General features: G+C 39.4%; 2 protein-coding genes and 1 long non-coding RNA gene across 3 annotated transcripts; 1 reads left to right on the top strand and 2 right to left on the bottom strand.

The window, feature by feature from the left end:
• The first annotated feature begins 11,219 nt into the window (after nt 1–11,219).
• On the top strand, nt 11,220–11,815 carry LOC116206890. The gene is made up of 2 exons (XR_004156815.1): nt 11,220–11,416; nt 11,611–11,815. It is a non-coding gene; the product is annotated as an uncharacterized LOC116206890 (long non-coding RNA).
• A 1,298-nt stretch (nt 11,816–13,113) lies between these two features.
• On the bottom strand, nt 13,114–13,860 carry LOC116206889 (30S ribosomal protein S31, chloroplastic). The gene is made up of 3 exons (XM_031539723.1): nt 13,637–13,860; nt 13,484–13,548; nt 13,114–13,400 (listed from the first exon to the last, which is right to left on the bottom strand). The coding sequence occupies exons 1-3, from the start codon at nt 13,794–13,796 to the stop codon at nt 13,266–13,268; spliced, it is 360 nt and encodes a 119-aa protein (XP_031395583.1). The 5' UTR covers nt 13,797–13,860; the 3' UTR covers nt 13,114–13,265.
• A 1,590-nt stretch (nt 13,861–15,450) lies between these two features.
• On the bottom strand, nt 15,451–17,446 carry LOC116208836 (lactosylceramide 4-alpha-galactosyltransferase-like). The gene has a single exon (XM_031542399.1). It carries the CDS (start codon nt 17,222–17,224, stop codon nt 15,902–15,904), a length of 1,323 nt encoding a protein of 440 aa, XP_031398259.1. The 5' UTR covers nt 17,225–17,446; the 3' UTR covers nt 15,451–15,901.
• Between the last annotated feature and the right edge of the window lie 430 nt (nt 17,447–17,876).

Raw genomic sequence — 17,876 nt, 5'->3', positions numbered from 1 at the left:
GTTTAATAAGGCAATGTAACGTTAAAATCACTATCATTTAGATGGTGATAACTAATGAATAAAAAAATACTATGCCAAATCCGATTAAAATAACTAATAAGCATCACTCTTGTAGTAAATAGCTCTCTTCGATATATATATATATATATATATATATATATATATAGAAGTTTTGTTTTGGGCCTCCTCTGGAGACTTTCTTATTAAAAAAAAAAAAGTAAAGTTCTTATAACTTAATGATGGAATGGCTTTTTCTACTTAATTACGGAGTTAAAATGGATGAAATTTCCGTTAGCAAACAAGATAAACTAGTTAAGTTTCTCGATGGATAAATTCTAAACAACAGTGGCTTGCCTATTTTTCCCAAAAAAAAAAAAGAAGAAGCAACAAATGTGAAAATTTCGAAAAACAAAGTCAATTTCCCACGCGTAAATTGTTCTCCTCTTTTCTCTACGCCGCACAACTTGTTGATTTGAGAGACAATTTGCTTGTCCGAAGCAAAGCCCATGTTCAATATTACGGTTTGCAAAGAGAGCACACGCTACGAAAAAGTTGAAATCAACAAAATCATAATCAACAGATTACGTGAAAAGTATATGCAGGACCATTTGATACCGGCCGCAGCTCAAGCACCGATAGTCATTCTTAATTAAGTCAATGATTTTGTACGATTGTCTTCTTTGTTCACTGGAGTTTTGTGTTTTCAAATTCACCAGTTTCGAGTGTCTCATTAGACTCTGCCAATTTTTTTTTTTTATATCCTATTCTTGATCGCATTTATTTATATAAAGCACACTGATTAGGAAGTACTCACACTAATATACCTTGTTTGAAATGCTCTTGAACGGTAAATAAATTAACCGCCAATTTCATGCACAACTTTCGATTCCGTCTATCAAAATGTCCAAAAACGAAGTCGTATTGATATTTGTCTTAAAAAATGTAGATTAAAAAGCACGTCATTTTGGGCATTTTGATGGACGGAATCGAACGTTGTGTATGAAATTAATGACAAAAAAATTTTATGTACCAAATTGAGGGTTGTAGACAGCATGGTGTATCAATTTGATAGTTTTCTCAAATATATATGAACATAATGTGGAATCAACAATTAATAAAATCAGAAGATGGATTCGTACTATGAAACTGGCGAGTTGACCGAAGAATAGAATTGGACTAATATTATCAATCGAATTGGACATCTCTTTTGGTTCATCCTCGGAATTTGCCAATTTACCGAGATAGAAAGCAATGTCGAACAAAGACGGTCACGGGGATGGCTATCGGGCAGGGACGGACATCGCGATCGAGGCAGCGGACATAGTCCTCATGAAGAGCAACATCGAGGATGCATGTCATAACTGCTGTCGATACTGACCGGAACAGACATTGCTTGGGTCGTAATTCGAGGATGTCATATAATTAACACTCGACTGTTTGTTTGAGTCGTAACTTGGACGCTTATTGCACACGCGCCGAACCCGTCGTCGAGCCAAATCACCATAACCATGCAAAACATGAGTCTATTTACTTATGCCAGAAACTTTCACTAAAATGGCAGTCTCCCTTGCAGAAAACTAACGTCATCATATTGTCCCATCTATGGCCGATACTTCCTCTTTTACTAAACTGGCAATCTCCATTGGATAGTCCCAAACCTCTCCTTAAACAGAAAAAAGGTAAATTGAAGCTTCTGAGTGGGTCAGGTTGAATGCTTTGAATGAAGGTACGGAGGCGATGGAGAGCTGCCATGTGAGATAGAGGGATCGATCACCTGGGGAAAGACTAAAGAGGGACGCGCAGAGTGTGGAGAGGGATGAGGCAACCCATTTCGGTTTATGACTCGTTCATTTTTCATATTACTTTACTATATACATATATATATATATATATTATATATAAGAAAAGTTACAATCAGTATATTGGTATCATGTAAAAAAATCACATGCATGGGACGTGAAAATTAAATAATTTAATTTGAAATGCCAGTTTAAATAATTTTAATTAGTTATTTCAATCGGATTTGGCATAATATTTTTTTTTCGCTCAATAGGCATAATATTTTTTTTATTCATTAGTTATCACCATCAAAATGATAGTGATTTTGACGTTACATTGCCTTATTAAACCTCATTCACGTTTTGCACTCCAGACGAAATGGAGTACACATTAAACTTTGATGAAAATCATGGAGTGGATGCAAGGGTATTGTTGCCGGCAACATCATTCCTGGGTGGATATCCTGGGTGGCAGCACGAACAAAGACCGACGACAGAGCAAAAACAGCTTACTCCTTTGGGAGGGCGGTGTGATCTGAGGCAATCAGCTGTTGAAGTGCACGGGTCTTCCTCGCATTTTGCATCCACCTCCTTCGGAAGTAGCAGGCCTAAACAAAAGAACAATATTACAATATTGTATTCGCATTTATTTATGCATTTGTAAGAATATACATAATATTTTGATACTTTTCTGCTTTTTGGCATACATTCTTTTTCAAGTATGGACAAAATAGCAACTATAAATAGGTTGAGTTCTTATACGTACATGCATCGACTGAATCATAATAGTCTATTAGTATAACTCACGGAAACGCATGATATCCATTTCATTCTAAATCAACATAATTTTATATATCTTCGTGCAAGATGAGGATGTACTATTATAAAGTAAAAAACTATGAGTATATATGTTCATATATGTTCATATCGCGAGCTAATAATGGCTCCGAACAAACATGAAATACTTATATAAAAAAAAAAGTAAAGAGAGATATACCGGTGGCCACTAAGAAAATAAATAAGAGTTGGATAACCGACTTCTTCTCCATTTCTCTAACTATTAGTGTAAGCAAAGCTATTTTGTTTGATTAAAACTGATGGTGTTTGTGCCTTTCCTCTGGGCCATGTATGGCCTATTTATAGTTCAGAACGTAAATAATATATTTATTTATGGGTAAATTGCACTGATGGTCCAAAATTTTACAAATGTATCATAATGGTCCAAAAAATGTTTTTGCTACATGATGGTACAAAATGTTTCAAAGTTGTTTCATGATGGTACAAACCGTCAATTCGAGCTTGACGCCGTCAAGCCAACGCTGACGTGGCTACTACGTGTCACCTCCTTGCTGACGTGGCTGAAAAATTTTAAATAATTCTAAAAATTTTAAAATTTTAAAACTTTTAAAAAGAATTTAAATTTTAAAAACTTTTAAAAATAATTTTAAACTTTAATTTAAATTTTAAATTTTAAACTTTAAATAATTTTACTATTAAATTTTAATAATTTTAATATTAATTTTAAATTTTATAAAATTATTTTTTATTATTTTTAAAAATAAAAATTATTTAAAAAATTTTTTTTTTTTAAAAAAAATTAAAATTTTTAAAAATAATTTTCAAATTTTTTAAAATAATTTTAAATTTTCAAAATTTTAAATATTTTTTTTTTTTTTTTTCTAAATTTTTTTCTCTTTTTTGTATTTTTTTATATTTTTTATATTTTTAAAAATAAAAAATTTTTAAAAATTTTTAAAAATTATTTTAAAATATTTATTTATTTATTTTTTCAAAATTTTTAATCTTTTTTGTATTTTTTTAATTATTTTTTGTATTTTTTGGGACTTTTTAAAATTTTATTTTGTCTTAAATGACATGGCGCACTATGATTGGTTCCATGTAACAAAAGTGACAATAGGACGTGCCACGTCAGCAAAATGTTAACGGCGTCAGGGCCAATTGACGATTTGTACCATTATGAAATAATTTTGAAACATTTTGTACCATCATGTAGCAAAAAAAACTTTTTTGACCATCATGAAACATTTGTAAAACATTTTGGACCACCGGTGCAATTTACCCATTTATTTATAGATATACAACATTAAATAGAATTCATATACAGATGGAAGCTTATTTAATCTCGCTATCTACTGAAAGCAATTGACGAAGGTGTAATCCCGAGATTTTCACAATCAAAACAAATTAAATAAGCTTTCAGTAGATAGTCTACAATTAATAAGCTTCCATCTGTACATGAATTCTAATTAACTTTGCATATCTACAAAAGAAATATATCTTGACTATAAGATTCACATTACACAAATGTTCATACGCAATTTTTATTATTAATTTTTTTATTTAAGGAATAAAAACTAAAATTAAATAATAAAAATTGTTGAAAGCTTCAATCTAGAGGACAATTAAAGAAAGGGAAGGGGTGGTCTGTTCCAGGGTACTAGGAATGAAAGTAGAAAGCCGAAAATTGAGTTCCAGCCCAATAAAAAAAATTCAACATCTAATTTCAACTCCATAAGGTTTTATATGCTCGTTGCATGAGCTGCTGAACATGTTGGTCACTGCACAGAATGCTGTGAACAACAAAAGGAAGGATAAGGAAGTCGTCCTTGTGGCTGGTACTTCTTCCAGTAAGACTGGGAAGAAGAATAAGAAGTCCAAGAAAGGCTCTGTTCCTCAGCAGTCAACAGGGGTGTCCAAGAATAAGGGCAAGGCAAAGGTTGCTGCGGATAAGGGAACTTGTTTCCACTGCGGCAAGAATGGACATTGGAAGAGGAACTGTCAGCAGTACCTCGTCTCATTGAAGGCAAATAAGGAAAAGAAACCTTTAGAAGGTATGTCTATCTCTTGTTATGTTGGTTCCAATGGTTCATATAGCTCATCTACAGCTTGGGTTCGTGATACTGGTGCAAGCTCACACGTTTGTACCTCTATACAGGGGCTAGCAAGCAGTAGGGTCCTCGGAAGGAATGAGGTCTGCCTAAAGATCGGCAATAGAGCAAGTGTTGCGGCCAAAGCTGTGGGGTCGACTTCGTTACATCTGGATGGACATGTTTTATTTATAGATCGTGTTTTAGTTTTACCAAACGCCTATCGGAACATTATTTCTGTTTCTAGTTTGACTAGGAGTGGATACTTGTTTGATTTCAAACATGATGTTTGCAACATTTATTATGGCAATAAAGTTATTGGCGTTGGTTATTTACACGATGGCCTTTATTATCTTAGAGCTAGAAATAAAACGATTCCAAACACGATTGAGATTAACACCGTATCCGAATCTATTCCAAGTTTAAAGCAACTTTGGCACCTTAGACTAGGGAATGTTGCAGATGATAGGATAAGTAAGTTGGAAAAGATGGGACTTATAATTCCATTGGGTTCTGAACCCAATTCAACTTGCGAGTCTTGTTTTCAAGGCAAGATGACTAGGACTCCATTTGTGGGACAAATGGAGAGGGCTAAGGAAGTTTTAGAACTCATACATAGCGATGTGTGTGGTCCATTTAGTGAAATGGCTCGGGGTGGTTATTCCTACTTCATTATCTTTACCGATGATTATTCTCGTTTTGGGTATGTTTATCTTATGAAGTATAAACACGAATCCTTTGAAAAGTTCAAGGAATTCAAAGCTGAAGTAGAAAAACAGAAAGGGAATAGCATCAAGACTCTTCGATCAGATCGAGGAGGAGAGTACATGAGTACTGAGTTTGGTGATTTCCTGAAGGAACACGGTATTGTTTCTCAATTCACTCTACCAGGAACACCACAATTGAATGGAGTTTCTGAAAGGAGGAACCGTACCCTGTTGGACATGGTTCGGTTGATGATGAGCTATACAGATCTCCCAATTTCGATGTGGGGATATGCGCTGCAAACCGCGTGTTACTTACTTAACAGAATTCCAAGCAAGTCGGTCTCTACCACTCCATATGAGATATGGAATGGTAGGACACCTAGTCTTAAGCACGTTAAGATTTGGGGTTGTCCTACATTCATTAAGAAACAGAAGACCGATAAGTTGGAAACCCGGTCTGAGAAAGGCAGGTTCGTTGGTTATCCAAGTGACAGCCTTGGATACTATTTTTATTTCCCTACTGAGCAAAGGGTTGTTATTAGTTGAGATGCGATCTTTTTGGAGAAACAGTTTGTCCAGGAAGGTGGCATGGGAAGGCAGATAGTACTTGATGAGGCGTCATCAGCACCACAAACCGATCAGATGCCCATTTCGATGGACATTGATAAACCAGTTGAGACATCTATTCAGATTGAGAATGTCACAGAACCTCGAAGGTCTGGTAGGATAACTCATACTCCCGCGAGATACCTTAATTTCCATGAGAACGTACAAGAGTTGTTCGTTCATGGAGATAATGATCATAGGGATGATCCTACCACTTATGAGGAAACTATATCAGATATAGATTCTTCTAAATGGCTAGAGGCCATGAAGTCCGAGATGGGCTCCATGAGCAAGAACCAAGTCTGGGATCTTGTTAATCCTCCTAAAGGTATAGTACCTATAGGGAACAAATGGATTTTCAAGAGGAAGATTGGTGCTGATGGAAAGGTAGAGACCTATAAAGCTAGACTAGTGGCGAAGGGTTATCGCCAGAAGTAGGGAGTCGACTATGAGGAGACTTTCTCGCCTGTAGCCATGCTGAAGTCCATTAGGATAATGCTAGCCGTTACTGCGCACTATGATTATGAGGTTTGGCAGATGGATGTCAAGACCGCCTTCCTCAACGGATACATTAAGGAAGACATATTCATGGAACAACCCAAGGGTTTTGAATCCAAGGATAAGTTCAAGGTGTGCAAGCTTAAGAGATCCATTTATGGTCTTAAGCAGGCTTCGAGGAGTTGGAATCGACGTTTTGATGAGGCCATAAAGTCCTTTGGCTTCATCAAGAACGAAGATGAACCATGTGTGTATAAGAAGGCTAGTGGGAGCATGATCGCCTTTCTTGTATTATACGTGGATGACATTCTGCTGATGGGTAATAATGTTGGTATGCTCACTTCTGTAAAGGTCTGGTTGTCTAATACTTTCTCCATGAAGGATTTGAGAGAAGCGACCTATATACTAGGTATTCGGATCTATAGAGATAGACCGAAAAGATTGATAGGTCTATCCCAAGCTCTATATCTGGATAAGGTGTTGAAGAGGTTCAACATGCAAGATTCAATAAGAGGATTGCTCCTTGTGAGACACGGTATCCATCTCTCTAAAGCGATGTCTCCCAAGACTCCTGAGGAGAGAGAGAAGATGGCACAAGTGCCTTATGCTTCGGCTATAGGTAGCTTGATGTATGTTATGTTGTGTACAAGGCCGGATATTGCGTATGCTGTTAGTATGACTAGCAGGTATCAATCCAACCCAGGACTTGATCATTGGACTGCTGTCAAGAACATCCTTAAGTACTTGAGAAGAACTAAGGATATGGTTCTGGTATATGTAGGAGGTGAGTTGAGACTAGACGGGTTTACAAATTCTAATTTTCAATCAGATGTGGATGATAGAAAGTCTATCTCCGGTTATATATTCACCTGTAATGGAAGTACAATTAGCTGGAAGAGTTCTAAGCAAGAGACGACTGCAGATTCCACTACAAAGGCTGAGTATATTGCTGCATCTGATGCAGCGAAGGAGGCAATTTGGATTCGGAAGTTTGTGACTGAACTCGGTATTGTTCACTCCATAAATTCACCAGTAGAGCTGTACTGTGATAATACTGGAGTGATTGCTCAGACAAAGGAACTGAGGTCACATCAGAAGTCCAAACACATTGAGAAGAGATATCATATTATCAGGGAGATTATCGGGAGAGGCGATGTAGCTGTGCAGAAAGTAGCTTCAGCAGATAATGTTGCTGATCCACTCACAAAGGCCATGACACAGCAGCAACTAGAGAAACATCTTGAGAAGATGGATCTTAGATACTGTACTGAGTGGCTCTAGTGCAAGTGGGAGATTGTTAGTGATATGCCCTAGAGCTTGATTTATGTATTTGGATAATTCCTTTTATGGCAATAAAGTTTATTCTATTATTCGTATATTGTCTATGTTTATTAGAATAATGTCCTTAAGATATTTTGAATACTTCATTCTTAAGAGTTAAGAATATGAGTGACGAAGTAATTCGGTAAGAATATCTTTAAACTGTTCACGATCGTAGGAGACTTAACTTGACATTATTTCTCCAGATAGATCGTCACCTCTATCTGTTTCCATGATTAGTATACAGATACTAATGAATATGGAGTAGTGAGTCTCATGCTATTTGATAATTGTTATCATGATAGATATGTGGAAATACTTATATGATAAGTAGTCGAACGTAACATGCAGATAATATTCATACGGTAATTTACTAATGTCAATGAATGTTATCTGGATCGTATTAGTGCATATAGTCCTTAGACCTGAGATGGAACGCTATCTCAAGTATAAGTAATTAGGATTTGCTACTGCTAATGTATTTGTGCTTAGCGTGAGTATTTGGCAGATAGTGGCTCTAATTAGTTATACTTGGAGTTAGGTGTCTGATCAAGACGGGATATACTAACCTGAGTAAACAAGGAAAATGTCCTATGGATATGAGTTTTATTTTGGATCGAGAAATCCTTGACCAGGGTAGATAGACTTGAATAGAAAAGAGTTTATGTTCAAGTGCTACGGATCTAAGAATGAAATTAGAGAGTCCATATGATCGGCTATAGAGTTTGGCATTTACCGTAGCTCTAGCTAGATCGGGATCTTGTAGTGAAAGGATTCAGTGCATGGTATATACGATCAGAGGTTCATCAGAATGTTCCAATTATACATTCGTCATCTTTTAGATTGTCACGATATGCTGCTAGGTGTCACTCGTGAACTTTGGGAACCAAGGGCATTTTGGGAATTATGCTTTCGGTTACAGAAAGAGTTTCTGGTAGTATCAAATGAGTTGATACTATAATCCCATTGCCATTTGATGATGAACCTAGTTAGTCACACACATTGAGCGTGTCTAAACCGAGAAAAGAATTAATTCTAATTAAGGAAGTTAATTAGAAATTAATTATCGAACGAGGCTTTCAATGTGGTTGTAAGAATGCTAGCACATCCTGAAGCCGAGTTCAATATCAAGGATAAATATATTAAGGAAATACGATAGTTTCCTTATTTGGAAAGTTTCTGTAAATAGATTGTCTATTGATAGAAACTCGTGTCAAGGACTTATTTAATCTTTCTTTCTAACTATAAGGGTAAGTCATTGGATGACTTAAATTGTGAGGACTCATTTGTGATTTATTAATTAATTCGAATTAATTAATAATTGCATTTTAGTCCCTAGGGTAAGAATATATATAGATATGTTCTTACGGTTAACGCTAGAGGTTAATGAATAGAAAACCCTAATATTAGAAAGAGAGGAAGAGGAGAGACGGTTGAACAATTGTTGTCGTGAACTCCCAAGGCTGATCGGAGTTCTTCTCTGATCCGATTCGGCATTTCGGTGTTGTCATTGGCGTCCTTAAAGAGATTCTTTCATTTCGTGACGATTCCGTTCGAGATCGGTGACCTAGATCGGAGTGTACGGGTCGAGAGGAGTCTAATCTCGGTGGATACGTGTTCGTGTGGACGAGCTAGAGGCCGGACACTTGGACGGCTAATTTGATCGACTCGAATCAATAAGGATAATGAAAAGTTCGTAACTTTTCTTATGGATTCATTGTATGATGTTATCTATTCGTTTAGAAGGCGATTCTTATGTCAAGATGTGATCTTGAAATTTTTTATTAAACGAGCACGTGATAAAAATTTGATTTTTACCGTAATTAAACTTTCGGTTGCGCACGTGCTCGGTTTTCTAACAACTGAATATATCAACTTGGTACACAACAACGGAGTCATCCGAAAGGATGCTGCTGCTAACCTTAGTGTCAGTCCATCCTGAATTAATTTGGTTTGTTCCAGACAGTGAGGTTCAATGTATATTGCCCTCTCGTGAGCGTCCCAAGGGGGTTCATCTGCATCGCATTCTTGAAGTCCGATAGGCTGTAGAAGTAGGGCAACACGTGGAAGAGACAGAGGGACCTTAGTTGGTCTTGGATGAGGTTCGAGAGGGACCGGGACTTGAGGGATGAGAAGGCTTGGTTCTTAGGGACAAAAGATGGTGATCCCGTTGTCCGAGTTGTTGGCTCAGTCTTGGAAGGAGGAGATTGCCTTAATTGGTGGACTCGAGATAGCTCAGAATGGTTTCGAACGGGCCCGTATAAGTGACGAGGTAGGTGAGGTTCCCATGACTGGGGCTAGGAGCAGGGGCTGGGGTCTGGATTAGGGCCGCCGGTGATGGACGCAAGACTATTTGGTCATAGGCGGATGGAGAACGTAACAACAAAGAGCCAATGTACTAATCATGAGAACTGGAGGAAACTCCATTTTTCAGGCGAATAAATTTCTGGCCTGATGGTCTCCGCGTTTCATGTAAAGGAAAGGGCCATCAATTAAGAAACAGTGATCGGTTTGGGCAACTTCAAGAACCAAATTGAACCTGTCACAGTTATTACTGGAATTACAGTCAAGAATCCAGCATCAAAATATGCAAACGGGTGCAACTCTTTCACTTTTCACTCATACTCTAGTCCAATCAAACCCAAAGAACCACATTTTGTAGCAGTCGGTGCGACAATGGACTGACAAACTTGAAATGCAGATCTCGATCCAGTGATTTGATTGAACTGTGTATTTCGAAAGTTCACATGAATATTTCCAAGGTTTGGCAAATTGACTGAAACTCCAACACAGCAAAGAATTCCACGTGAAACAAAGACAATATTAAGCGACAGACAGTGATCCTCGACACCCATAGCTTTATCAGTTAGAATCAACCTCCACTTCTGAGTACATTATTGTGAAGCTTCTCAGAAGTCCAGAAGTCAAAATAAATGAAAGTTGGATCCCAAAATTAATGATGGTTGTAATTATTCTTTTTTTATTTTTATTTTTTTACAAACAAGCATTTTAAAAAGGAAAATCCCACAAAGATTGATGATATATAAGATATACTAAAAAGATATTCAATAAAATTGGGTTCATATGCCATCAGTGACACATTGCCAAGTTAAGATAGATACATCGCTATGCGTAAAACAAGTATTTTCTCCATAGTTGCGCTGTGAAATTTTATTATTTGCTTTGATCTCTTTTTGACCCCTATATCGATCCTCCAAAAGGTCAAAGCCCGTGCCACGCGCGGACATAGGGCTTGAAATGGGATATCATGCATGATCGATCGATAATTGTCAATTTTGCTGCGACCTAAAAGTTCGGTGCACCTAACTTCAATGAGCAGAATTATTCGATTTTGGCTCTGCACAATTATTTGAATTATTTGGTTTGCTTTCATAAATATGTCCCGAGGTTCCTGTCAGAGCTTCTTTTAGCTAAAATTCATATGCATGAAGCTTCTCACTGCCAGTCCCACACTCCGATCCAAAAAACCAGCCCTCGATGTAACTCAACTTAATTCATCCTTATGTTAAGCAGCAATTAATCCTCTCTATTACATACATTCTTTTCTGCAGCTCAATCCGCCTTAAACGCTTGCTTAGGTCAATTCCCTCGATCAGCGGTAGGATCCTCATTCCATTTCTTACATCTCTATTGCTTCTTTTTTTTTTTTTTTTTCCCCTTTGTAATGAAGTTACATTTCTTATATTTAATTTCCTCGGTCTCCCGGAATTCGATTTCTTACATTTCTCAATCGGGTTTCTTTCTTACATTTCAAGCACACTGCTTGCTTGCTGTTTTCCTTGAAATTGTCAGTTTGCATTCATTTCCGGGTGTTTGCTGAGCTACGGGTAATGGAGAAAAGGTCGTTGATAGTCCGATTCTTCTTTCTTGTTATCTTACTAGCTACAGGTAAGTAAGATATTAATTGTACATGTCTATAGTTTAAACTATATGTATGTTCGACTGCATGAAATTAAGGTATCACATAGACGTGATAATTTCCCCCGAGTTATACTAATCTACTATCGTGCTTCAATTTATATATGTAATTATTTACAAATGTAACTTATATATGCCTGCAATTGTTCATATTTGATTAGAAACAAATGTGAACAAGGCAGAAAACAAGATGAAATATTACGAACTCTTTTGGGTAGGCTCGGCAATCCCAAATTAAGGTGGAAGGTAAATGCCTCTTGACAGGGCTCGATTGCACAAAGATATATAAAATTATTTTGAATTAGAATGAAATGGATATCACGCATTTCCATGAATTATACTAATAGATTAGCAATGCATGTATAAGAATGCAACCTATTGATGGTGCGATTCTGTCCATTTTTTACTAGAAACGAATGTCGAAAGGCAGAAAAAGATTAAACTATTACGTGCTTTTATGTATGCCTAAATAAATGCGCATACAATATTGTAATATTGTTCTTTTTTTTTAATTAGTCTTCAGCCATATATCGATTTCTATATCCCATTCTTCATGGCATTTATTTAAAGCATAGTGATTAAGACATACACTAATATACGTTGTTGGAAATACTCTTGAATGGTAAAGAGATTAACCGCCCAAAAATATGGCATAACAAACAACTGTGAGACGATATTATATTTTTTTATTAGAACTAGCCTGAGCTCCATATCGATGAGTCTACGGAGGGATGTGCTGCCTCCTTTCATGAACTCTAGGAGGGTGGCCTTGCTCCACCTCGACGAGGAGAAGGAACTAGAACACGAAGCAGAGGACGAGAACGATAGTTTAGCTTGTCTTTGCATCACATTCTTATTTGATTTCTAAAAGGTTTGATCCACGAGATAGAGTAGTAAATAGATGACCACAATGGAATCAATGACTCCGTATCACAAGGCACTCGTCCTTTTGAATGGATTATAAGTTCTAATCTCGAAGCAAAAATGCATCCATTCATGAGAAACAGCAAAGATGAAATCAGTGAAAGTCCGAATGGTCCCACGACTACCAGCTGCTGGATTGTGGACCTATGACTATGGCCACAAACCATTGAAGGATTTCCAAGAGTAATAGCACCAATTAATTCCTGAGGAAAAGAAAAACGACGCAGAATCCTATCTTGAACCCGAGATGACGATGGGACCAGAAACAACTACGGCTGATTCGAGTTCCGAATTGCGAGTTGGGAACCTCTCTGCACTTCAATGAACAACACGATCCACAATGACGGTCCCTTGTCATCGAGTATCGAATCCGATGCAAGGCTTTTCCATTGTTAAGTTTTTACTCAGTCTATCCTATTCGAGCTTTGATGGTTTTCCTATGGAAGCATAACAAAACAAAGAACGGAAGCATAACTATTTCACAGCCAATCGAGCTCGAAGCTTCATGGAGACCATTAGCACGGAGTGTCGCAACAGCAGAAAGCATTTGCATTTCAGAATCATAGCGATATTACGTTCGGAAAGAAATGAATGAGTCTGCTAGATTAGCCAGAGAAAAGTGACTCATCGATCTCAATCTTAACCTTCTCGTCGTCCTCGAACTTGTCCTTCTTCGGGGGAGAAGGCGGGGTCGGCACCCTCGGTGGGCCTCGACCCTTCTTCTTGTTCCTCGGCCTCGCCTGACAGAGCAAAATTTACGACTTCAGTTCTCAAAAAGCACAGAACCGGAGAAAACCTGAATGGCGAGTTTGCATCCACTGACATTCCCGAAGGAGTGATTGAACCGCTTCCCCTTTGCAGTCTTCTTATCGCCTCTTCCGCAGTACACTGAAACGATAGATTACGGCAAAATTGAGGCCAAAAAAGGCAGTTAGAGCGCACGGGAGGTAGAGAGAGACAGAGAGAGAAAGGTTACCGAGAGGGACGGACGGGGAGGAAGCGGCGGAGGAGATGGAGAGGGAGGCGGAGGAGGAGAGAGAGGTGCCGAGCGTTTGGGAGTGAGAGAAGGAGATGCGAGGGCAAAGGCTCGGTGGGTGAGAGGCGAAGGAGGGAGCTCCCAGCAGAATGGAAGCCATGGCTGGATGCTTCAGTGGTTTTGCTCAGCAGAAGATGAAGAGAGAGGGATAAGGTTCTTTCCGTTGCTTTATCCGAAGCTCGTCCCTTTATAATTGGGCCAGGAGAGAAAAGAAAGGCAGGAGAACAGGCCCAATTCCCGGCCCGGCCCATTTGAGTATGGCCAAAATGTGAATGCAGTTGGGCGGGCTCCTTTGTGGTGGGCCGAAATTGGGCCGAGTCTCGGAAAACCAGGTCCAGACTTGATTATTTCTCGAGTCAGGGACCTCATCCATGCGCGTTCCCAAATTGCCATCGGGACTTTTGGACAAGGTGGACGCTGACCAATGCCTTGCGAGACAGTCGGATGCCTTAAGAGGATTGAACAGGGACAGGAGAATGTGCACGAGAATGTAGTCATATAACTTCACAAAACATTTCCTTTTTTTTTCTTTTTTTTTGCTTGATTAACTTCACAAAACATGAACTTGGAATTGAACCTAATGTCCGTCATTGATTCCGTTGTGGTCATCCATGTACTATACTATCTCGTGGATTAAAAAATTCTACAAATTAAATAAGAATGTGGTTTAACGGCAAATTGAACTCTGTTGGATAACTAGAGATTCAAAACTCATTGGAAGTATTTTGTAACTCTGATAAAGTTGACGCATGAATAGGCTAATACCCGCCAATAGGCTGAGGAAAAATGTTAGTGTAAGGTCAACTTGATTTGTCTTGATCATTCAAAAGAAGTTTACAGAACTCACGCTGAGAGACAAAAGATGATGTTCCCCGTCGCCGGCTTTTAATCAATTGTTTAATGTCGTATAAGACGTCTCAAACTGTCTCAACTTCGTTGTAATCGGCATCCGATCAATTCACATCATACAATTTTAATCTCTCAAAAGCAGCAAATACATTATGGTAATCTCGGAGATAATCGAAGAGATATCTGAAGAAGAATTGAATGATGATTATCAAGATGACCATGGATATGATTGTATGATTAACCCGGAGGCCCAGAAGAAGAGGATCAGAAGGATCCTGGAGCACCAAAAATCCTTGTACCGGTCTTCCTGTTCGTCCTCATGCTCGTCCTCCGCTTCGTGTTCTAGTTCCTTCTCCCCGTCACGGAGGAGCAAGGCCACCCTCCTAGAGCTTATGAGAGGAGGCAGCACATCCCTCCGCAGACTCTTCGATATGGAGCACACAAGCTTGGCCGATTACTTCGAGGAGTACAGTGGCAGCCCCGTGATCAAGTCCATTCCCTTGTGGGGAAGCGACTCAGACGGGGAGGCGCATCAGGATCCATGGGCCTTTATTCGAGAGGCTGGAGGGTGGGAAAAGGAGGAGGAAGGACAAGGCAATGGCACGCTCAGCAGATTTGCTTCGGAGATAAACCAGAGCAACTCGGAGGATAGAGAGAGGGAGGCGGCGGTTAGGTCCCAGCACAGAACCGGGGCGAAGATGAAGAAGAAAGGAAGAATGAGAAACTGGAGATTGACCCGGAAAAGGTCCTTCAGGAAGCTTCCCGGAATCGGTTTTTGGAGATGGAAGGGATTCAGGTTCGCGTTGAAGCTGAGAAGAAGGCTTAGGATTATGATCTGTGGCAGAATGTTCTGATGAGCTATGGCCTTTCTTGTAGCTTGCAATGAAATGAAATTGCGGATATGCTGCACAAAGATTAGCTTGAGCTAACAGAGTTATAAGTTGATGCCATCAATTATTCTCCCGGCTATTGAAATTTACAATGAAATAATGGCTATGGTGAAGGTAATACACTAAGAACAACCTTAAAGGCAGGTAGTCTGATGATCCATCTTACGTAGGACTGAAGCAATCAACTATTTCATCTGTATTGGACGATGAGGAGGCTGGAGGAGGCAGATTTACCGGCATACTAGGAAAACTATAATTTTGCATTCGCTGTTTAACTCGAATTCGGAATCAGGTATCTTGTATCAAGAAATTTCCATGACTGGGTTCTTCATTCTCCAATCCGGTATCCGTCACATATTCTAGCTCAACTGGAAGAACTAAACCGGATTCTTGAAAACTGTATGCACAAGTTATTCGGTAACCATAGTCACCTTCCAAGTTCCCGATCCTGGATCTGTCATTGCATCTATTGAAGTGACGAACTTCCAGTAGGATTTCTGTATATGCCTTCGCAAATCATGCAGTGATTCGAGATCAATCTTCCCAGGACACTCCCCTCTTCAATCCTAAATCCTCTGCTCTGCTTGTTCCACAGATGCACCCCATAGGTTCCAACACCACTCAATTGAGCCACCTTAGCCTCGACCCACCTCTCATGGAACCGACTCTTGGGCTGCTCGAAGAGACCGCCGATCCTCGTCCACCCAACAGGATAGAACGCCATCGGGGATAGAACCGTGAAGTTGATCGCGTAGCTGCCTCTCTGTCTCCTCTCCTGAATTTTCTCCACAACCCTGGACACCAAGTAGGGACCGTTATGTCCCCACTTGTTTCCATCAAAGGTGGAAGCATACTCCCTCATGAACTTCACCAAAAGGGGATGATGCCGGTCGAAGACCATCACTGCATTGTTGATCCTGGTCCAGTTGCCTGAGACCGGGTCAACACTCTGTGCTCCGATCGAATTTCTCAGCTGGGTAAAGTCCCGAAAGACTATAAAGTCCGTGTCCAAATAGACTCCTCCGTACTTGTAAAGCACCGCGAGTCGGATGAGGTTCGATAGATTCTGGGCTAGGGGGATTTCCCCAGGATCAACCTTCCCGCTCCTGAGCTCATCGAACCAAACCTCCACTGGGGTCTTCTGGAACAGAGAAGGTAAGTCGGGTGCAAGGGGAATTACCTTGCAGCCGCGATTAGTTATCGGTTTCAGAACCTCGTGCCCAGCTCTGGAGTCCAGTGTTCTCGATAGGATGATCAGGCAAGCACCAGGATTCGTTTTGAACAGACTTTCCACAGCCAGGAGCTCTCTACTACCGAAAAATCGTGCCGGCGAAATCCAAGTCATAAAGAACGTTCCGCCACAGTCGCTGGCAAAGAACTTCATGACCTGACCATGGAATTTCCTGGTCAAGTTGTCAGACTTGAATATGTCGAACTCCTGCAAGTTCTTCCTCAGCCATGCCATCCTTTCCTGATCCGCCATATTCAGAGGAGCGATCAGCGGGAGCGAAACTTCCAAACCATCCCCTCGCCGTCCTTCGGTCCGTTCATGCACGGAATGGAGCTGCAGCTTCCCAGAAGTCGTTGTACGCAGTGCACGGACCTCAGGTCTTGGAGTGGCCTCTTCCGAAATGAAGACTTCACGTAGTGAGACACTGCTAACCACATTGTCCGATGAGACCATGAATAGAATCACACACACGATTGCTGTGAACAGAACCGTCAATTTCACGCGTCCAAGTGAACGGAATTCGGACACTCTGCGCAAGCATCTCGGAAATTTCTTCATGGCGATACGCTGTATTTGGTTTGATCCTCATGGATTGAGGGATTTATTGATGGATGCATATGGAAGACGACTTTTGAGCGTGGTCTAGAGGTTTGAACAATTCATGGAACATTGCGTGTTTCGGTTAGAGAAATATAATGATGTCTTTTCTTTTCTGTGTATTATGGAAGGATAAGTTAGACCAAGAGAGGAGAAATTTGTCATTTCTGGAAGGGATTTGACCGCCGCCAATGATGCTGAGGAAATTGGATCGATTTTATTATTGGGATTTTTTTTATTTTTTTAATGGAGATAGCAATATATTATATGAAAAGGAGGGAAGATATGGGCTATGAAGGAAACATTTTGATTGAGACATCACACCTTCAAGGAAAGGGAAGTTTTGTTTTGTTTTGTTTATTAAATATGGGAGAATGCAGATATGAGACCATGGCATGTAGCATACGTTTTCTGAGACTTAATGGCAATTAGAGTTAGATAAGGTATGTGATATCGATCGTTATGAGTGTGCGTGGTTCGGAGGGTGGACTGGTTTGATCATTTGATTAGCTCGTATAATCGAATGATGCTCGACACTACTGTATTGTATTTCAACAATAAGTTTGTTAGTCTATACGTATGTGAATCTAACTTTGACATGCTTAACATAGAA

Source organism: Punica granatum, chromosome 5 (assembly GCF_007655135.1).
Source record: "Punica granatum isolate Tunisia-2019 chromosome 5, ASM765513v2, whole genome shotgun sequence".
Taxonomy (NCBI): domain Eukaryota; kingdom Viridiplantae; phylum Streptophyta; class Magnoliopsida; order Myrtales; family Lythraceae; genus Punica; species Punica granatum.
The sequence above is the reverse complement of the archived record's forward strand: the minus strand, read 5'-3'. Positions and strand labels throughout refer to the sequence as shown.